General features: G+C 49.8%; 1 protein-coding gene across 1 annotated transcript in view; it reads left to right on the top strand.

The window, feature by feature from the left end:
• Positions 1–8,557: 8,557 nt before the first annotated feature.
• KDM5B (lysine demethylase 5B) overlaps positions 8,558–22,234 on the top strand; it is a 55,200-nt gene continuing 41,523 nt past the window's right edge. Inside the window, exons 1-2 of the mRNA XM_086765547.1 lie at positions 8,558–8,758; positions 20,970–21,047. Coding sequence (XP_086621673.1) covers positions 8,621–8,758; positions 20,970–21,047 — 216 coding nt within the window. The 5' untranslated portion in view covers positions 8,558–8,620. The remainder of the gene's footprint in view (positions 8,759–20,969; positions 21,048–22,234) is intronic.

The raw sequence follows: 22,234 nt of genomic DNA, 5'->3' as shown, positions 1-22,234 counted from the left end.
CCCTCATAATTCAGGCAACAGTTACTGGCAGTTGCATGCAAAGTACTCTTCTGTTTCTTGTTTTACTTTTTGCTGTGTATTTAGTGTTTGTCCTCCTCTCTCTGTTTTCAAATTCTGTGTCTGTTTCTTTACTTGTTCACTGCTGTTGCAGATATCAACAGTGTGTTTTGAGTTCCAGTTTTGTCTATTGCAGCATATGTGCACTGGCTTCATTATCTTCACTGCCTACAAGTACTTTAATATCTAGTAAGCGTGTCTGCATGTGCTAGATCTGCCTGATGAAGCTGAGTGGGGCAGCTCAACTGCATGTTGACTTAGACCTTGTTTACTTTTGATTAGATGTATTAAATACTCATGTGTTTATTGCAGACACTTCCCTAAAGCACCTATGTGCTGATACACCCATTTTTTGTGAGTCGTAGATGCTGGCAGATCAAAAGCAATCCTTACTGTCGTACTTGTGGTCACTAAGAAGGCTTCTCTTGTTCAGTCTTGTACCTCCTTGCAAAAGATGCTCTAAATTCTGTTGGATATTTTGAAATTTTTGCATCATCTTAGTCAGATGTGTGTCATTCCAGAGATGAACACAATAAGCCAGGCTTCCTTTGCAAAAATCCCTCAGAACCTGGTGCATTCTGAGGGCCTGATTTCTATCTATTCTGGTAGTTTATTGACTGTAGAATTCTGAAATTCTTTCCATTGCCAGGTTGTTTAATGCCTTCTGGCTCCCCAGCTGGTTTTAAACCTGCATGCCATCTACCAGATTCTGCATCGGTCTGCCTTGTACGATTAATGTGGTTTCTTACTGCCTTTGCTAACGTTGTCACCTTTGTCACCGGTATTGTCTGAAATACTTTCTCTGCCTTGATTCATGTAACTCTTGCACATTCTCCAGTGTACCTGAGCAATCTACACCTATTTCTGCAGTTTAAATCCCTTCTAGAAGCAGTTTTTCCATGGCTCTTCACCAGTGAATGGTGGTTTAAAAACCAGACTTCCCTGTGTTTTGACTCCTTGTCTATTCAGCCTTGGACTGTAAATCTCAGTGTATTTCAAGGGACCCACAGGGGCTTAGATGACTTTGTGCATACATGCTGTTTGAAACCTGCATTGTAGCTTGTTGGCGTGGGGGGTGCTGAGGATTTGGGTAGTATCTGCATATTTGAACTAGCCATGTAAATCCATCCTGAGTGCAGGTTACACAAATATAAAGGTCTCTTGGGTCCTACGCTATTGCACAAGCTAATGAAGTCTCCTTATTGTCTCTTTAACATTACCCTTATGTGTCTAAAATCAAGTGAATCCTGGAGCATATGTCTGAGTATTAATGGGGGATTTCAGCTGTAGTAGAGGCAGGAAGCTTGACTAGGAACAAGACTTGTTAATGCAACATTTTCTGCAAAACCACCTTCCCTCCTTGCCTGGGCCTGTGTAGTGACACCGAGTTGTGGAGAGGAGGGCTGTGGGTTTATCTGTGGCGGTGCAATGCGTCACCACCTTGTGACAGTGGGCTTAGCAAGACTGGTGGAAGGTACAATCCTCTCTGAGGTTTCTTTTGATGCTGCCTCTACTCTCCCTGTGCAGAAACCACAGCTGTGTTCAGATATTTTTGGGGGAACAGTTGTGATGGTACTTTCTGTTTCACTGTAGCTGAGAGGTTAGAGGTGGAAAAGCTGCATCTTCATTTCGGAAATAGTTTTTTCTAAGAAAAAAAAAGTATGCTTTGTAGTTTTATGCATCATGGCAAGTCACATTTCCCAAGTTGCTCTGTTGTGTTGCCAGGGCTTCGTAGGGGGGTTCACTTTCCCAAGCATCGAGATGTGAGGCTGAGCTAGTCACCCAAGGCTCCTTGTACAGTGAATGCAGAGAAATAAGGAGATTTTACAGTGGAGTTACTCAGACCTATTTTAGACACCTGCTTTAAGATAACGAACCTTAAAGCTTCACCCTCACTGACTGTCCAAGTGCTCCAGTGATGACTGGGCCCTTGTCAGCCTCTACATGTAACAGGAAGAATCCCACCCTCTGCATGTCCTGCCTGGAAGCAGGTGGTGTCCCACACTGCTGCTGTCTGCTATTAGCCTGCTGGAGAGCAAAAAGGTACAACCCTAATTTGTTGAGCCTGAGTCAGCAGTTGCCTGCGAGCAAAGTGAGGCGTGTGAAACGGCAGCTCAGCTCTGCCTTTCCAGCGCTTCCTAAGGTTGTGGCTTGCTTATCCTTGCTCTTATGGCAGTCTGGGCAAGGATTTGGAGTAAGGCTTTACTCAGCCTTTAATAGTAGGTAATGATAGGCTATGGGACTTTAAGAATTTTATTAATAAAAGTAATGCTGAAGGCAGTTGCACAACTGCAGGGGACTTTCTGTATTTGAGCAGAGGTATTTTATTCCACCACATGCATTCCAGCTGTTTTTACCTGTCTATTGACATAGTCCCCACTAGAGCTGTGTGCAGCTGTGGGACTTCCGTCCTCAGCTGGCTCAGTTCTAGCCCACAAATGAGGCTCAGATTTCCTGCCTGCCCCTTCAGTGTGGCCCCTCTGCATGGTTTCCTGTAGCTGACATCTTCAGCCTGCAGTCTGAGGAGTTAGGAGCTAGTGGTTCTTCTTCGGCTTCCTCAGAAGACATCGTGGAGATGTGGAGCAGGCGTGTCAGCCAGTACGGAGCAGGGCAGCTTCTGGAAGAAAGGCAAAAAAGTACCAGGGCATCTGTGTATTGAAACTAATGTTTCTCTTCTGGCAAAAGTCGCAAGCAAAGTACCTAATTCTCCATCTTAAGAATGCTTCTGCCGAGGCTCAGTCAGCCAGGACACAACGTGAGACAATCAGTCCGGGTACCAGCATCAAAGCAAGAGTCAGTATGATGTCCGTGACCTGGACGCGATGCTTATAACTTGTCCATAGCCTGGTACATCCAGAATACTCTATTTCTAACCAGGGTCCTGAGATGGCAGCAGCTCTACACCTCAAGGTCCTTCCTCAAGGACATGCATCAGCATCCCTGGGAGCAGCTGCCTTTCTGGAAAATGTGAACCCATTTTCTGGCCTTGATGATGAAACTCAAACTGCTTTGCAGGTTTGTACAGGCTGGTGGTTTGCCCAGGAAAACTGGTTTGATTTGATCTGTCATAGATTCTGCTTACTAAATCTGTTTGTTCCCAGGAACCTATTTTCTTAAAGCGCTGAGAGGCTCAGCTTATTTCCCTCCCTGCCCTGTACTGTGATCATCTAAACACATAGTATTTTAATTAGGCCAAACTCTCTCTGATGAAATGAGTGCTTTGACTTCAGTGGAGTTTCACTTATCTATGACTTCTAAAACACCTGGCTGTAAACTCCATATGTGGTGCTGATTGTCTCTGGGCGTGAGAGTCTAAAACTTGGACCCTCATGGGCCACATCGCCTCCCAACTTGCTTCTAGACAATGCTGGAAGGAGTGAAGCTTGAGTAATATTAGCATCTTTTCTTAAGTATTGCTGATTGCAGAGCCTCCAGTGTCCAAAGTGCAGATACCTTCTGTCAGCCTGGAGGCCCAGGTATGGTCTCTCCTAAAGCTCATCTCTGTGTTCCTGTTGTCCCAGGCCGATGCAACCAGCACCCAGTGGGTGCCAGAGGAGCTGGCTGCAGTAAAAGCTCTTGCTGTGTTACCGGATTAAACTGAACAGACTCCAGGCTGCTGGGATGAAAGGTGCTCTCTCCTGACTGAGGCTCTGCTTCTTGCTAGCAGCTCCCCTGTTCTTAGCACTGGAATTAACAGCTTTGTAGTGTGTGCCTGGAAAACGGATGAGATGTGATTCAAAGCTACCAAGTATCGATCTGAGTTAGTGCTGACTTAACTGGAATTACTCTGTTTGAAATGGTACCCAGCCTTTTTCTGAAAAGGAAAAAATTGAAGTTTGTTCATGAGTTCTTGTTGAACTCATGAGGTTCAACCAGGCCAAGTGCAAGGTCCTGCATGTGGGTGGGGCAATCCCAGGCACAAATCCAGGCTGGGCAGAGAATGGATGGAGAGCAGCCCTGAGGAGAAGGACTTGGGGGTGCTGGTGGATGAGAAGCTCAACAGGAGCCGGCAATGTGCTCTTGCAGCCCAGACAGCCAACCGCATCCTGGGCTGCACCCCCAGCAGTGTGGCCAGCACGTCGAGGGAGGGGATTATCCCCTTCTACTTTGCTCTGGTGAGAGCCCACCTGGAGTACTGTGTCCAGCTCTGGAGCCCCCAGCATCAGAAGGACATGGAGTTGTTGGAGCAAATCTAGAGGAGGCCAGGAAGATGATGAGGGGGCTGGAGCAGCTCTGCTGTGAGGCCAGGCTGAGAGAGCTGGGGCTGCTCAGCCTGGAGAAGAGGAGGCTCCGGGGGAGACCTGAGAGCGGCTCCCAGTGCCCAAAGGGGGCTGCAGGAAAGGTGGGGAGAGACGGTTCAGCAGGGCCTGCTGTGACCGGACAAGGGGTGAAGGTTTTTAAAACAGAGGAAGATTCAGACTGGACATCAGGAAAAAAATTTTATGCTGAGGGTGGTGGAGCACAGACCCAGGGTGCCCAGAGAGGTGGTGGATGCCCCATCCCTGGAAACATCCCAGGCCAGGCTGGCCGGGGCTCTGAGCAACCTGATCTGGTTGGAGATGTCCCTGCTCCGTGCAGGGTTGGATTGGGTGGGCTTTAAAGGTCCCTTCCAACCCAAACTGTTCTATGATTCTATAGCAAGTGGTCTAGGATAGCATGGGCATGTACATAAAAGGGGAAAGATTATTTTTTTTGCATTGTCCAAGTCAGTTATCTAAACCCAAGCAAGTCAACAAAGGCTTTATGAACAAGGTGTGGCAGACAGATGATGGCTAGTGCAGAAGAGCAAAGGGGAGGCTTGTGCTAGTAGAAAGGTTTGCAATATGATTCCCATTCAACAAAACACAAAATGGGATTAACTAAACATCCCTACCGGCTGGTGGGACTTCCTGTGAACAACTGCTGTGTGGAGAAAGCGGTGCTGAAGCAGCGTGTGAGGGGACGCTCGAACGTGAAGGGTTCTGGACAGATGCTCTATTTAGAGGCTCACAGCTAGGCATGGGACTGGGCACAACTGAGTGGGGATGGAGGGACTGCCAAGGAAAAACCCCTGGCCCAGTGAAGAGTAATCGGGTTCCCTTCAGGCAGAAGCCTTGACGCTCCTCGCCTTGGGCCAACCTGAACCCTTATTTCTCGATGTCCCTGCCAGGACAGCAGCTGTGGTGTCTCTTGGGTCTAATACTGAACTGCAGCAGATTCTGCTCCTGGGAACAAATACAACAGGCTTGAAGAAAGCCTATCTAATAAAAGGTTTTAATTAATGAGAGCCAACTGAACCATGAAGAATGTCTGCATTCTCGTTCCAATGGAGTGAAATCTGCTTTCCTTTCTGCGGCTTGCGTTTCCGTAATACTTGGGGAATTCGTCACAGAATCCAGAGCCATTGGTTTCTAAGCCGGACAGTTCTGTGCCACGCTAATCCCCTGACCACCACAACCACTCTGCAGATGTCACAGTGGAAGGAGGGTAGGAGAGAAGGCAGCATGCAGAAGTACGCATTTGTGCTGATGGAGCATTTACGTGAGCAGGTAGTAAGGCGGAGAGACAAGTAAGATGTCTGATGGGGTACACAGGCCCTCCAGGGCGTACTGCTTACCTTCAATCTCCATCTCACCCAGACCTGAGCCCCCTTGCCTCCCTTCAAGGCACCTGCTTTTTATCCTTGGGCCACCTCTCGATCTCCCTGCTCTGCCCACCTTCAGATCTTTGTAGCAAGTGCTTTTTCTCCTCCCTCATAACTTCCCAGGTAAAGCACCTGCGTCTTGAGTGTTTTTCCACCAGAGTCCCCCAGGAGGCCTTTGCATGCGACTGTATCGGCAAAAACGGCTCAGCTAAACATGGTCCTTCCAGCTCTGACAGAACGAGTCCTCGGGGAGTCATTACCAAAAAGACTTTATTTGCCGTACACCAGAAACCAGTGGTGCTTAAGCATCCTTGAAACTCTTGAGGAAACTCTCAGACCCAAAGTCACCAAGGCAGCGTTGCTCAAAGCGTTCTCCTCTGTGCCAGACGCCTCTGTTTCGGATGTGATGCAGAGCAGCTGTTGGACGGTGATTAAGCAGCTTAGTTTTCTCTCCAGATTGTGGTGTTAGGTGATTTATACTGGAGGTTCCCTTGGTGCGAAATGAAAGTACAAAACAGAAACGGTGTATTTTACACTTATGGCTTAAGATATGCCTGGTCCCGCTTTTGTGTGAGGAAGCGGGTTCAGTGACTTCTGTCAGCTGTAGATCCAATTCAGCAGAGGAGATGGCAGGAGCCTCTTCGCAGAGCTCCTGGAAGTCTGAGATTCTCCAGTGGCCGAGGTCTCTCCAGGGCTCCGAGAACCGAGCTGGGCTGTTTCCCTAAAGCCTGATGAGGGTGTGACGCCCGGGACGAGCGCGTCCCCGCAAGGGTGAGCCTTTCAAAACAGCTGACGCCCCGTGCTGCGCCTTCTTGGATGCGTGCTGATCCACTGCTTGGCTCAGACCGGGCACCGTCCCAACCCAGCACAGCCTCGGTGTGTGGAGCTGGCCCCAGAGCAGGTGACTCCTTCCCTGCGCCCTCTGCGGCGCGGGGCGGCTGTGCCTGGGCCGGGACGCGTCCGGTGGCCCCTCCGTGTGTCAGGCCTGCTCGGCTCCGCATCGCCCTGGGCTTGCAGCCGGGAAGGCTCCAGCGACGGTGGCTCGGGATGGAGGAACCCTCCCTTTGCCATTTTCTGCACAAGTACGCTTTGCAAAAGCCGATTCTAATTTTTTTTCTGCCTCCATTTTTAAGTGAGGAAAAGAATAAGGCTTATTGTGTTGAACTGACAGTGAGTGCTCTGTACGCAATTTTTTATTTATTCGAAGGGCAAGGAGCAGTGCAGATAGCTGACAGCTTCCTCCTGCCTCTGAACGTTTCACGTGGAAGGTGTTCATCCCGGGGGAGAGCTGAACGGTACAGAATGGGTGCGATGAAAGTCTGTCCTGCGTTTCAGCTGCTGAAATCACGCGCGGGCCCCGAACCCCCGACCGTCAGCTTCGAAACCGTGTGCGTGTTTGCGTTTTCCAGCCATTTTGTTAATAAAGAAGTGACTCCGTCTGAAAGTTTGGTTCCAAAGCGCAGGTCGGTAAGCGGAGCTTCATTGAAACGACACGAGCGTTGTGCGCTCCTCTTACAAGTTGTGGGTTTGGGGTGGGTTTTTTTTTTAATTGCAGGCTGTGACGGCACAAAGGTTACTTTCCGCTAGAGCTACTGCCATCACCGAGTGCGGCCTTACGCGTGAAGCGCCCGGTCCGCTGCGGGACGGTGCCGGGAGCTGCCGCAGACCCCCGCGCCTTGGGGTCCCCCGCCGCTGCGCAGTAAATGGCGGGGGGGTGGGGGTGCGGGGGGGGGGGGGGGCCGTGGGGGCGGGACCGCCGTGGGTCGCTGGGCGGAGCGAGGACGCGAGTGGGCGCGGGCGGCCGGACTGGGGAGGGGGCGGGGCCGCCCGGCCACGCACGTGCGCTACGTGCGGCGCCTGCTGCTGCGGCGGGGCCCCCCCCCCCCCAGCCCCGAGCACCGCGGGGAGGAGGGGCACCTCACCGCGCTCCCGCTGAGGGGGGAGCCCCCGGTCCTCGTTACCGGAGGGGAGGGGGCTGCGCTCCCGGGGGGCGGTGGCAGGACAATGGGCCCGGCACCCCCCCCCCCCCCCGCCCGGCCACGCCGAACAAAGCGGCCGGGCCTGGGCCGCCCGGGGCTGGCGGCGTCCGCCCGCCGGCCCGGGCCCAGACAATGCGTCCGCGCGGAGCCGGGCGGCCCCGCCCCTCCTTGTGACGCGACAGAGGCGCAGCCAATGGCGGCGAGCGAAGAGGCTCTTTAAAAAAAGAAGCGCCGGCCGGTGGTGGCTGTCAGCTGGGGCGGATCCCTCCGCGCATGTAAACAGAACTCGAGGGGCCGCCGGTCCGTGCGCCGCTGGCGGGGGCAGCAGCGGTTTAACGGCCCCGCGCGGCGCGGCGGCCGCCCCTGCACACAGAGCGGCCCCAGCACGGGGAGCAGCGGCGCTGCACGGGGCCCAAGGAACGCGGGGCTGAGCGGCCTCCCCCGAACCAGCGGTGCTGGCGGGGAGCGGCCGGGAGCGGGGCCGGCCGGGGGCGCGAGGCCGCACACAAAAGCGGCCGGGAGCGAGCGCAGCGCGGGGCCGAGGCTCCCGGGGAGCCCTCGCGAGCGCAGGTCCCGAGGCCCGGCCCTCAACGCCCAGCGCAGGGCAGCGGCCCGAGAGCGGCGCTGACAGGACCCGGCCCCGGCCCTGCCGGGGGGGAGCCCCTACCGGCTCTCGCCCTGCCCGGGGTCCAGCCCCGACGCCCCCTCACAAAGGCGCGTGACGGGGCGGGGCGGCCACCGCCCCCCCTCCCCCCGCCCAGGCCGGGGCGGACTCTTTTTCTCTCGCGTTCGAGCTCATTGCGCTGCCCCCCCCCCCCCCCGCGCCGCTCCGCGCCTCCGCCCCCCCCCCCCCCCCTCCCGGCGGAGGCGCACGGCCCGTTCCAGCGGCGCGCGGCGGCCCAGCGGCTGTTGGAGGATTGTTCGGAGCGGCGGCGGCGGCGAGCGGCCCCCGGCCCGGGCCATGGCCGAGTTCCTGCCCCCGCCCGAGTGCCCGGTCTTCGAGCCCAGCTGGGAGGAGTTCGCCGACCCCTTCGCCTTCATCCACAAGATCCGGCCCATCGCCGAGCAGACCGGCATCTGCAAGGTGCGGCCGCCGCCGGTGAGTGCCCGCATGGCGCCGCCGGGGAACGGCCTTTGTGTGGCGGCCCGGCCCGCACCGGCGACCGCCAGCCCCTTCCCCTTCTCCCCGCTCCCGCCGGCGGCCGCTCCGCTCCCCGGGGGCGCGCAGGTGACCCCCGGGCAGGCGGGGCCGCCCCCTCCGCCGCTCTGAAGTTTCAACGCCCCGGGCCGGGGGCTGGAGGGCGACCACCCGCACATCCCCTCGTCCCCCTCCCGCAAAGTCGCTCCCAAGTGCCGGAGTTGCCCGGCAGGAAAGTAACCGGAGCGGCTGCCGGCTGCCAGCCGGGGAGGGGGGCTGACCCGGCCGCGCCGCACTCTCCGCCGGGCTCGGCGTCCCCCACCCGCCCCCGCTGCTCGGGCCCCCGAAAGTTGGGAGTTGGCCGGGCCCGCGCGGCTGGAGCGGCTGCGGGGGGCGAGCGGTCCCCGTGCAGAGCCCCGGCGCTGCCTGGGTGTTGCCCTCCATGTTGGCATTGTGGTGGTGGAGGGCTGGGGAGACCTCTCCTCGCCCGCTCCTGGCCCCGCGGCCCCCTGCCTCCGGCCCTGCCCGCCTGGGGCTCGGGGCTGGTGGCCGTGACTGCTCCCTCAAGTTGAGCACCAGCAAACTCTGCAGCTGTGAGTTGGGCCGGTGTCTTTGCGAGCTGAAGCCTAGACAGACATGGCCACCATTTTAGAATGCAATACACAGTGGGAAGAGTCATAAGCCTTCGTCTTCATCATCATCACCTCGGCCGATGGGGTAGTGAGCTCCAGATTGGAGTGTGGATTCCGATTTCCTTTTGTTGGTCGACTCGATTTACCAAGAAATACTGTGAGGATCTTGGAACCGTAGTTTGTGTAGTGAGAATTGCTGGTTTGTTTAAAGGGCTAAACAACCGCACTGGTGAGGAGAGGGGCTTCTTAGAGTACAAATCTAATTAACAAACACGCATGAATCATCTTTATTTTGAGTGAATTGCTCTTTCTCTAAGTGGAGGGTGGTGCAGCTGGCTTGAGGTAGTTAACGTGACGGCACAACTAGAACGCTAAAGAGCAACTGAGAGCCGTAAAGCTCATCCAGCAAGAGGCGAAGCTGACAAAACATTTCTGCAGACTTAAGTTTTGTGAGTGAGACTTTGAGTTCAAAGAAATAATGTTCAGAAACACATGCTGCTCAGTTTCGTGTTTTGATCATTGCCGGGACTCCTGTTGGTAACCATCCTTTTCCTTCCGAATTAAAATAGAAGTAACTTGCTGCGTTACTAAGATGATAGAAGTGTTTGTGGCAGATTGAATAATGCGAGTCTCGTTGGAGAGGAAGATGTTTCTGTTCTCTGGAGGAAGAGTCCCGACTTGCAGTGGTATGAACGCACAGCAGAAGGCTCTTGGCTGTTTGTCGGGGTAGGGTATGCCAGTGTCCCTTTTCATGCAGCGTAGCCAAATGCTGACATGGTTAAGGGGGTAAGATGGTTTTCATTACACAGTCCCCATTGAACTTATGTAATATTTTGGAGTAGAATAATCTTTTTGGGGTTGTATATTGTCAACAGTATTTCAGCAACTGTGAGCAAAACAGAATTTTTACAAAGGTTTTTTTTCTTTTGTGATTTGTTTTGAAAAATCTCATCTGTGTTTCTTGGCTGCTTGTGTAAAAAGCCAAAGCCCTAGAATAAAGGCTTCTTGTAAGCTATATTGTCTGTTAGAGGCTCGTAAATGAACAGCTTTTCTAAGGAATTAATTGCTTATCACAACTGCATTTTTGGTATACTCTCATCTTCACTCAGTAAAGAGCTAGTGATCTGTCTGTATTTATGATCATGTGTTTCGCTGGATGTGTTTAGAAGTAGGATGAAAATAGTTGGAGCTGCTGAGGGCTGAACACCTCGTAGTTGTATGGGGCCTGGCTTTCATGAGAGCGTAGCTACCAAGGTTTTACCTACCCTCTATAATTACTTGGAGGACTTGTGCGAGTGCGGTTGTTCGTTCACCAGCCTAGAGCATAGAGGGAGCTCTTCCACATCTACCAGAAAAAGCCTTGAAGCTGACGTAGTTCCTGGCCTTCCTCCTGAAAATAAGAGACAGAATGAATATTCATTTGTTCTTTTCTGTGTAATCGAATGGTTTATGATACTGTGAGCTACAAACTATACTGACCTTTTCACAAAATTACGTGCGTTCCAACCAAATGCTCTGTTTAGCCACGGTGGAGGTTTGAAATCTTTGTGCATCCAAGTGAATCTTTTGCCGGCGTTCTTGGTGTGGTTACGTGCCAGTAAGCAGGTAGGCAGCACCAGGAACTGTCAGGATCTGTGCAGAAAAAGGAATTAAAATTTTAATTGCTGGGCTTGCATTATTTTAGCTTAAACTCTGCTGGATAAAAATCAGCAGATGGATTTTGTGTCTGAACTGCAATATGGAATAACGTTGTGTGAGACTGGAGGTGCCCAACTGTAGCTTCACAATTTGCTCGTGAAGAGGTCCTCGCTCCGACGCTGGCTTTGGTGTTTCAGCACCAGACCGCGAAGGGGAGAGCTCCCTGCGCTCTGAAGGACCGAGGTCATCTTCTTCTCTATTTCCTTTCTGCTGGCATTAGCTGGGCACCAGGTCAGCTTGGAGAAAACCACATCTGTGGTGGCTTCTCTTGTGTGGCAGGTTTCGAGGACAGTGAGCTGTTTTGTGAGGGATCTGACATTAGGTGGACGTCTGGGTGGAAGATGGTGGATTCTGGGGGATTGTTGCGTGTTCACAGGATGAAAGAATCTCCAGGAATATAACAGGAGGTGTAATTTCTGCGTAGCAGCTTCCAGTTGAGCACTCAAAAGAACCTTTTTTCCTCTTCATTCCAGTCCAGTTTGTTCCAGTCATCGCTGACAACTATAGTTTTGCTCTGATTTGGGTGATTTTGGGGTACTGCAATGACTGTCTTGTAGACAATAAGCGACACCATTCACTGACACCATTTTGTGTGGAACAGCAAAGCGAAGGCTTTGTGTCAACAGTCTGGAGCATAAGTAGACAGCCCCGTCGGCAGCAAAGCGTTCAGGTGAGATACGGGACTTTACGAGCGGTGGTTGCTTCTGGTGCTACGTAAATTAGAGATGCTCGGACTCTTTGCTGCTGGTCTGAAGGTGGGGAGCTAGATGCAGGAAAGTGGATGGTGTGCAAGGTGTTGGCAAACCATCGCGTGCTGTCTAGTAGTTAGAATTTTCTTCTGTGAGCTGAAAACATGCTTTATTAGGATTTCTTTATTTAAACGGTGATCTGGAACAGTGCTTTATTCCAAAACTTGGTGTGTCAAGGGGTGGCCTTACTTTCTGGAAGATTTTGTGATAGCTCTGCAGATTACTCGGGGCACTGAGAGGAATTAAGTGAAGTATTACTTGAGAATGGTATCATTGTTATTTGAAGTAGGTAGCTAATAGTAATTAATGAAAGCAAACAATCTTAATAAATTTGAAGCCTAGCTTCAACAATAAAAGGTAAAACGTAGAGCATATGATACCATTCCTGCTCCGAGTTTTTCCTGATAATGGACCCTTCCGCTTCGCTGGGTAGTTGCTTTGCTGCCATGAAGAACTAGCTAGTAACAATTACTTAAGCTTTACTTACCGTATTAACCTACTTCAGTGTATACCGTGACATACAATATACTCAAAACGTCATTTTCCCATGGCCAAACATGAACGTTGAGAAAATTCAGGCTAAATTTCATTGCTTTAAATAATACAAATATGGCAGTTAAGGCCTCCAAGTAACCTTAAGTCTGCCCTGATAAAACTTAGCATTTTAAGATTAGAAAAACCTGTATTAATACAGCTGAAATCTTGAAGGAATTGACACTGGAGTTCTCTAAATTATTGACTCACGTTTTTCAGTAAATCTTGGAATACTGGGAAACTGTCAAGAGGGCAGGATGAATTAACTTCCTTATGGGTTTAAATTATTTATGGGTGCAAGAGTCACTGACCACATCTCACTCCAGGGCAGAAGAATTGCTGATACCATCCCGAATAGGAACTCGGAAGGTGATAGTACAAAATATGGTTGTATGAAACCTGGTATTGCCAAATTAGTTTTATTGTTTTCTCTATATTTGGTTAAGTCCGTTGTGTTGTCATGGTCTGAGATCTATAAATTAATTGAGTGTGTTTCAGTATTGTCATTATAGTAATTGTAATTGTGCAAAATTGATATAATGCTGAAGGAATCACAAATCGTTTCGCCTATTAATGAGAATTTGTAATGAAGGATGTGTTTCTGATGGTCTTTACGAACTCCAAGCCAAGGGTATCTCATTTTCATTAAAAGTCTAGAAGAACAAAAGAAATTATTCCATGGAGTTCGCAGCTTTACGGTGGGCAACTCGTTGTCATAGAGGGATTCCAACTGCCTAACGAACAATGGGTGTTACGAAACAGTAATGACTTAAGTAGGACTCAGTGTGAGGTTTTACCTTTAGGAACAAAGGAACGTAGGTCAGTCTTAGAGGAGGGAGGATTGTAGAAAAATAACGGTGGATCCTTGTAGAAACCAGTGTAACGGTAGAGTGGGTGCTTTGGCTAAACTGGAGAATGCAGCTCTTGAGGTTCTCGGTGCAAAACAGGCTGACTTTACCTCTGTGGTGGCATGAGAGCAGAAAATACTGCACTCGGAATACCGCACTGGTTTGAGAGTTTTAAAAAGATTTGACAACTAGAGAGAGTATGGAGAAGTGTCAAGAAAGTTCTGCTCATACAAGAATGAATTTGGAAAAGTTTGACCTTAACGAAGCTTGAGTGGTGAAACTTAAAGGCTTCTGAGAACTGAAGCTGCTGCTTTTTATGGAGAAAAAGAAAACACAAAACAAACCCAAACCCCTTCCTTAAACTACAGACTAAAACCAATTCACTTTCAGAGCAACTTTGTTGAGGGTTCTGGCGATCTCCTGGTCCTGGGGTTGTAAAACCTACCACTGCTGAAACAGGAGCTAACGCAGAGAATTGCTGTGCTGTGCCCTACACAGGAAGTTGCTCGTGATGATCCCTCCGATTTGATGATACGCAGAGGCTCGGTCAGTTGATTTTATCAAAAAGAAACCAGAGAGATAACTCAATTACGATACGTAAGTGAGCTTCATAGGGAGAAAATCATAGGTACCGCGTCGTTTGTCAGTCTTGATGAGAAGTGCTTCAGCCGCTGGTTCCTGTTCAGCATAAGCCAGGTTCACGTCAATTAGATAACAGGGCATGCGTTTTTAACTGAGCAGATGATCAGCTGTTAGGAAAAAAAATGAAGGGTGGTGGTGGATTTGCCACTCTCTGGCACTGTGGGGTCAAGAATGGGCAGGATTTTTGGGAAGAGGTATTTTAGTGCTGAGGTTCCTGTTCGCGTGCTGTCAAATTCTTGTGAAGAAAAATAGATCGGCTGCCGAAGCTCATTGGGAAATTTTTACTTTAAATGAAGAATTTGCCCTGTTCCATACAGGGATCATACTGTGAAATGAGGTAAATTCAGAGTAGGTTATTTACTGGCCTCCTCTGATCTTTAGTTACCAGGAAAATGTGAGAAAGGTGTGGTTTTACTAATGGCAGCTGCCGTGTGCAGCACTGCTGTGGTCACCAGTGGTTTCGGCACTTCAGAAGCTCTGAAACACTGAAAAACACTTAAAGGACGATGAGAATATCCTCTCCTTGACCCAGACTCTGCCAGTGAGGGCAGATGAAACAGTTTGGTCTGGAACTTTCTATATGGGGCAATAGTAGTGGCAGGTTTGAGGACTTTTTGTATCTTTTTGTTTGTTTAACTTGAGAGGAACAAGTACCAGCTAAAAGCTGAAATTAGAGTTTCAGACTAAGCACAGCTCCCTTCCCCAGCAGTGAAACTGAAGCTGCCAGCGGATGGAACTAATTTATGCCTGTGTATCCATTAGGATGTGCTTCTCTCCAGCCCGAATGACTGGATTGTATCTGGGGAGTGCTGTGCGCGTGTTCAGGAGACCAGGTTGAGTGTTTGAGAACTTCTGGGATCATACAGCCTGACACCCTCAAGCGCGTCTGAGTAACTGCTCTTCACTGGAAGTAGGTGCTTTACAAGTGAAAATGAATCTGAGCGGCTTGAATGGAGAGCGGTGTCGATAGCCGGGCAGCAGACGGGCGCCGTTGCAGCGACGGAAGCCACAGGGGAATCCCCGGGCAGAGCCTTGGTCAGCTGAGGCTCCGCGGCTGCTGATGGACGAAGCCGAGCAGCGTTGTCCGTAGCTGCTGCTTCTGCTCTGGCGTGGCTGTTAAGTTCGGTTATTTTCTTAACCTCGGTTACAGTGGGATTAAAGTCCAGGTTTGAAAGCTGCTGGCTGTGGATTCGAAGAGGGCGCAGACTGTCTCCAGAGGACTGTGATGCGAGACCTCCAGAAGCAGCCGTCCGCACTGTCCGTGCGGCTCACCAGTCAGACACCCTCTGGGGACGTGCGGTGGGATCGGACCAGCACTCCGTCTGCAACGTACTGTGTCTTGAGTGGAGATGGCAGTAGCTCTTGGGGCCTGGTGCCCTTGGGTGCTGACAGCTGAGTCTGGCCCCAGTATGGGTGGACGCTCTGCGTCAAGGTCTAGGTCAATGCCTCCGAAGTGAGTGGGAGATCTTGGATTCGCTGCCAGTGTGCCGACCCCAGCGCCCCGCGTGTCTCCAGCTGTGTGTGCGGTGCTGCAGGCACTTGGCTTGTTCTGGCCTGGTGCTGCCACAGCCTCCGTATCTGTTCCTTGCACGCAGTCGCCTCCATGAAGTCTGGTATCTCCTGTACCTGACCCCGGCTACCTGTTCCGTGTTGGTGTTCAAACCCTGTGTGTAATTCCTGTCCTCGGCCTTCGGGTACCAAGGAACATTCACCCTGACGCTTGAGAATCCTCTCCAGCTTACCCGAGCTTTGATTTCTCTTCGTTTGGAGCTGGCACAGAAACACTGCAATGGAGAGAGGTGACAAGCTCATCTTTAGCTGCAGTTCTCAGACGGGAAGGATTTGTGGGTGTGTTTGTTCTGCCTTGCTAGTCTGCGATACATAGCGGAGGCCAGTTTTGTCTCAAATGAGGAATACTCCACCGAGCTTGTATTATTGAAGAGTTCTGTCAGGTATGTTGCTGCACCCAGTGTTCCTTCTTAGCAAGGAGGAATTCTGTGTCTTTGTTGGAAAAATCGCCTGCGCTCAAAATGAGCAAGCAAGGCCCGTGTCTCCACAAACTAGGTTAGCTGCTGGTTGGAGTTACCAGCTCATCTCAGCCTTTTAACGTGGTCAGGGGGGATCAGTTCCCTTCTAAAGCAAGCTTTGTGGGTGACCCAGTGACACTGCCGGGGCGATAAACTGTGGTGCCCGTCAGTTTTGCATAGATTCTGCCATCTGAGTTTCTTTTGAGGGTGTTTTTAATGTAGTCATAAAACCGTGAGACTAAAAGGGACCTCGTCGCGGAGGCAGCCATCGTGTAACACCTTGGCAAAGGCAAGATCGTAGATCCGGGAACAAAGAATGTAGGTCACGCTCGCGGGGTGGGCATCCTGGGAAGCGGTGAATTGCTGTAGTTAACTGAGCGGTTCTCCGGCAAGAATTGTGAAGATGTTCTTTTGCATCTTCCTATGAGACGCTGTCTAGCAAAATAATGGCAGTGATGACTTTTTTTGTGTGTTTGACATTGGAGGGATTGCAAGTGAAATGCTACTTGCTGTTTTCGTGGGATGTTGAAAAAAAATAGGGGAGGTTTCAGAAAAAAAGCCCGAGGAAAACCTTTATTTGCAGGACAGCAAAGCCGGTCCTGTCAAGAGAAGCAAAAAGATATTTGTGTATTCAAAAATGTCTTGAAACAGCTTCCAGGAAGAGTTCATGAGCAACCTCTTGGACGGTGAGCAAACAAGATATTTGGTTAAAAATGAGATGAGGATAAGGGAAAAGGAAAAGCTGAAGCTAACCAACTTGCAGAGCAGCTTACCAGTGACAGCGGTGTTTGTTGTTCACTTGAATTCAGGGGAGTGGGGGTTGTTAAGTTTTAATTAGAGAGCGAGTTTGGATGAGGTGCAGGGTCTGCCAGCTGAAACTACACGAAGCCTGCCGTTGTGTACCAACGGGTCTGGAAAGAGGGGTGTAGGATACTGCAGAAATAGTTCTCCTGAGCCTTTGTGGTTTGCATTGCTGCTTGAAATATTAATGTGATTCTTGGAGTACGCCTTCTGCACAGCTAGGTGAGGTTTATAGAAAAGTTTGACATTTTGATGCCAGTGTTGTGGTTTTTTTTTTTTTTTTTTGCGTGGATGGGCTATTCAGGTTTATTCTAGTAGGTCTGGTTTACAAGTGCGGGCTAACCTCGGCAAAGGGTTTTGCCTGTCTCTAGTGCAGGCTTCTGGCAGTCCCGCACAGACAATAGAAGGCAACAGAGTCATTTCGGGCCAAGAGTCCGGGCAGTGTGAAAACTCCTGAGTTTTTCGGAAATTCAGGTTTTCTTGAGTTTGCATATCCTTAGTGTTTAGCGCGCTTGTTGAAAGAAACTTAAATTGATCTTTTTAAACTTGAGGTTTTGGGGTTTGGGGCTTGGTTTTTGGGGTTTTTTTGGGTTTTTTTTGGGTTTTGTTGTTGTTGTTTTGGGTGTGTGTTTTGTTTTTTTGGGTTTTGTTTTTTTGGGTTGGTTTTTTTTGTTTGGTTGGTTGGTTTGTTTTTTTTTTTTAAGGCGAAAATCCAGACCAGTTGCTGTGAGGCCCTTGCGGGCGCGGGCTGGTGGGAGCCGGCTGGGCGGCGGTGCCGGCCGCGGGGCCCTGCGGCTGCGTTTGTGCGCGCCCCCGCCCCCCCCCCCCTGCCCCGCAAAGCCCGGCCCCGCAAAGCCCGGCCCCGCAAAGCCCGGCCCCGCAAAGCCCGGCCCGCGGAGCCGCCGCGCTGCCGGGTCCCTGGCCGGGAAAGGGCGCCCCCTGGCGGTGCCGCCGCCCGGGCAGCGCTTGGAGTCGTGCTTCAGGACGTGTGCAGGCTTTCTAGCGAATAATGCGCTCGCTCGAGAAGGATTCACCGCATCTTGGTTAGGAGTTGAGGAACTTGCCCTACCCTGGAATATAAGACCATGAAGGTTGTTCTCGTGGGCGACTGCAGTTTCAGGCAGTTCGGGGGCTCCACGTTGGAATGAAGCGGTGGCAGTCAGGGAGGCCTGTTTACTACACCTGCTGAACTTTCTCCAAATGGCAAACGGAGAATGAGTCTGTAAGAGCGACTCGTGTCATGCGAAACGGTTTGTGATCAATGGGATGCGCAGTAGTGTTTCTAAAGTTGGGAGTCTTTTTACAATCACTTAATATGACCTATTATATATGGCATGCATTTCCCCCCGCTCTCCCTGCTTAAAAGCGTCAAAAGCCAGGCTAAAAGCAGTTACCTCATTAAGCGTATTTAACATATCTCAACAGAAGTTCTTGTAGTGACTCTCCTCACTCAAAGTTAAACACTTTTAAGGCTGTTAAATTCTTGTTTCTGGTTGATGGACCCATCTGCCCGATAGGCTGAAAAGCCGTCTGCTGGAAGTCCTGTATTGAACAGAGTGAGTTTCCAAAGCTTCTCTCTGTAAAACAGCTGACGTACCATCAAAGTGTTCTGGGGCGTGTGGTGTCCATCCAGTATCACTAAACGAAACAGCTGCAAGGTGCAGAACATACCCGCTGTGGAAGTTTTTGTTGTCTGGGGTCACGTTACTTTTTCTGATGAACTAGGTAACCAGTGTGTTGCTAGAGCAAGCATCTTTGGCGGAAAAGGAAAGAATTTCCCAAAATGTATGCCAGTCAGTAGTAAATAGGAGATGGATGGAGCTAATCAGGTTATTCAGGAGCAGTGTGTTTCGGTGCGCCATGCTGGTTATCATGCAAATAAACTTCATTTGCTTTCGTAAGCGGAGGGGATAAGCTTGCTTCTGTCCTGTCTGAAGACAGCCCGCTTTCCAGCGGTGGGTCCTAAGGCGGTACCTGTCCTGGGCACCCTTGTATCTTCATTTCTTTAAGACTGGGCGTGAGCCGGAACCTGTGGGAGCAGGTGGGAATCCTGTTCCTCCCGTTGTGCCCCAGCAGCACGCAGAGTTTCCTCAGGGCTCCTCCCCAGAGCAAAGCGCACAGGATCTTGCAGTCCTCCCTTCAGCAGTCTCCCCAGCATGTCCCGAGGGTGTTGTGTGTCGTTACCACCGTGTGTCCTCTCCTGGTTTGGCTGCTTCTCTTCTGTCTGTCTCTTCATGCACAGAGCAAGCTCCAGACTTGTGACTAACGATATCACCGTTTGGTTCAGCTTGAAACTCAGATTTGTCGTGTTGAAGTACAACACTTCACATCTTGCCCTAAATGTTCCTAGTCATGTTTCTTATCCTACAGTTTGGGGACCACAAATGATTCATCAGCTGTCAGAACATTACAAAAGAATGCCAGATGTTTCCTTCATCAGACTTGCTATTTTCATTGCATTTGGTGTTCTGGTGAACAAAAACGTAGGGTTAATTTTATCCAGTTACTTAAGAACATCAAGCCGTTGGATACCAGGCTTAGTCCTGCAGTTAAAGGAATAATTGAGAAGCATGTCCCACTGGTTGATGGTTGACCATCCTCTTGAGAATTTGTCATCTCAGTCCCCCTGTTGTCATCTAACTTCCAGTTCAAATTTTAATTTCAACCTTGCTGAGTTTTGATGTGCCAAAACTGCCTTGTAGGATCAGAAAACTTTAGAGGTCTGGATTAGTCAACGTCTGTTTTATCAAATGCATAGATTGGTGTCCTCCTTTGCTCTGCAGGTTCTCCACGCTCTCGGTGACTCTTGCCTCCCTTCTTTCCAGTTGTGAAAATGCCAGATTCTGCCGTGGGCTTGCTCTAGTGACAGAGTGAGGTTGTTACAGTATAGAGTTCAACCTGGGCGTTGGTACACAAGATAATTGCTCTGCAAATTCTTTATGGCTGTTTTGACACTAATTTGTGTAGTGAGTATGTCTGCTAAAACAACAAATATTCTGCTTGATGCTGGTCTTACTTCAGTTGCCTTAGTCTGCAGGCATTGAGTAAACATTGCTCTTTTTCCTGGTGGAAAGCTCTTGTCTTACTCCGCTGTACCTCTCACGTGCATTATCTTCATTCTGTAATTAGTGATAATAAGATAGCTTTGTATGTACTAAATTACTGTCAAGTTTAAATCAAATCTAATTTGGTTTAGTGAAGCTGTGTATTGCCAAACCAACCGCATGTGATAGATGTCAGAGATGGAAAAGATAAAATTGCTTTATAGTTGTATTTATAAATAACACCACTAGTTGCAGGTATTTTGTCAAAGTACTAATATTTTTTTTGTTTTTAAATTGGCCATATTCCAGCTGTTCCTGAATGTTTACAGACAAGGAATTAAGAAAAGAAGGTTTTTATTTCTGCCTTTTAGCGCAGCTGCTGTTTGTTTTGGAGACCAGCATTTATGAGCGCTAACTGCTGCGTTTGTCCTTCATGAGCATTTAAAGCCTCTGCTGTCAAATGTTCGTTTTCCCGACCGAGGCAGACATTACAGTTTGGATCATGGTTTATGAAACCTCACTTTGTTCGTTGTTTCGCGTGGTAACAGTGCTGGATTCGTTTCGATGAGTGACATCCTGTCTCAGAGTTGTGGCTCAGTCTCTGTTACTCCCAATTAAAGCACCCGGGTGGGTGTGACTCGCGCGGCAGCGCTTGCTGGGGAGTTCTGCTCTCGCTGTCCGGCAGACAGACCCTCGGCTGTCGTACGGTGCTCGGTTGGGAATGGTTGGCCTGGGACCAGGGCGAACGGCCTGGGCGGCACCTTTAGCCGCCTGGTGTGGGCAGGGAGAAGATGGACGGGCTCGGTCTGACACAGAAGGCTTATCCTTAGTTCCTAAACATAATTAATTTTGTGGGTTCATCATCTGTCTCTTTTAAAGGCGGAAGGGGTAGACAGTGAAGCTCACTCGACGTACCTCGTCCTTCTTGCTTTCCAGGCTTGTTGGACATGAAGTAATTTGGAAGCAGAAGCTGACCTCAGCGCAGCTGGGAGCGCGGTGGGGTGTGAAGGCCGAGAGGCTGGGCCGTGGGGAGGTGCTGCGTGGGGCTCCTGCCTGGGCTGGAGGGGCACGTGCTGAGGGGGGTTGGACACCACGGACACCTCTTCCATGCTTTTTGCTCACCTGGATTTTGACTGTCATATAGAGAAGTTTCCTTAATTTTCCTGGTCTTTTGATGAAGCTCTCCTGTTTTTCCAGGACTGGCAGCCTCCATTTGCATGTGATGTCGATAAGCTTCACTTTACACCAAGGATCCAGAGGCTCAATGAACTCGAGGTAAACTGTAAAGCTGAATGTTGATTCTGCTCCAAAATGTTTAAATATTTTTTTGAGAGGTGGTGTTTTCCAGTGGATTGACCATGGGCTGTATTCGACTTGAGCTGGCAGCACTCAAGACCTCTGAACGTTGGGTTTTAATTAGCACAGAAATTCATCTGTTTCAGAATCTAGTTAAAAACATGCCAAGCATAAAAAGTAAAGTTAATGCTCATTAAAGGAACATAATTCAGGCCTTTTCCACACAGTTGTGCTTATAAGTGGTTAAACTGCAATTCTCAAGTGCCATAGATTTGTGTCTGCGTTTTGCACGTCTACAGCATCTTTTTAAAAGCAGAAGAGATGAAACATTTACAGAGCGCTTTAAAAATAACAAGCTCTTTGAAAGAAACAGCTACAAAACTCTGAATTCAGTTGGTGGAAATTTGCTGTTCACAAGCACTTTCATTCACTGCTTCCATGAATTCGGACTAGAAGAAGGGAGTGGCGAGGAATCCCAGTTAGCTCGCTGCTGGGATGGACTGGAATGACGGTGACTCTTGGCTGCCTGATTTTTCTCGTGATGCTTGCTTTCTAGAGTCCCGATGTGGTTCTGTGAGGTGCCAGGGTAGGGGCTCAAACACAGGCTTCAGATGCCAAGAGCGAGATTTGTGTGGACACAAGCTGGTTCAGGGCTCTCTGGAGTTTCAGAACAAGCTAGTCTGTAGAGACGTGGCCATTTTTTACCGTAGGAATAGAAAATGTGACGAAAATGTGTCAAAATTTAAGTCTAAGCTACTACTCTCTAACATAGCAACAGTCCAATTATGTTATGCTGTGAATTGCTGTGCAAACAGGCTGGTTGGCTTTCCCTGTCCTCGCGGGTTTGTATCCATAAAAATGAAACAAATGCAGTTGTAAGTGAAAAGGGATAACAGAAAAACCCTTTTAGGGTTGGTTTTTTTTTTTCTGTAATAAGCCAGAAATACTGGTTTATTTTTGGTTTATTACAAATAAACCAAGGTGTAATAAGCTATCACATTTATTAGTGTAATAAATGTAATAAATACAAGAAATGCAGCAAGTTTAGGTGGCTTTTAGCAGTAACAACTGTTTGCTTGTGTGTTCTCGGAAAGTACTTTTCTAAATGCAGTAATGGTTAACAAAAAGTGACTTGAGGAAAGGCTCTTGGTATCTGTATGGAATTT

Source organism: Chlamydotis macqueenii, chromosome 23 (assembly GCF_036417535.1).
Source record: "Chlamydotis macqueenii isolate bChlMac1 chromosome 23, bChlMac1.mat, whole genome shotgun sequence".
In the NCBI taxonomy this organism is placed as follows: Eukaryota; Metazoa; Chordata; class Aves; order Otidiformes; family Otididae; genus Chlamydotis; species Chlamydotis macqueenii.
Note: the sequence above shows the minus strand (reverse complement) of the source record. Positions and strands in the feature narration are given on the sequence as shown.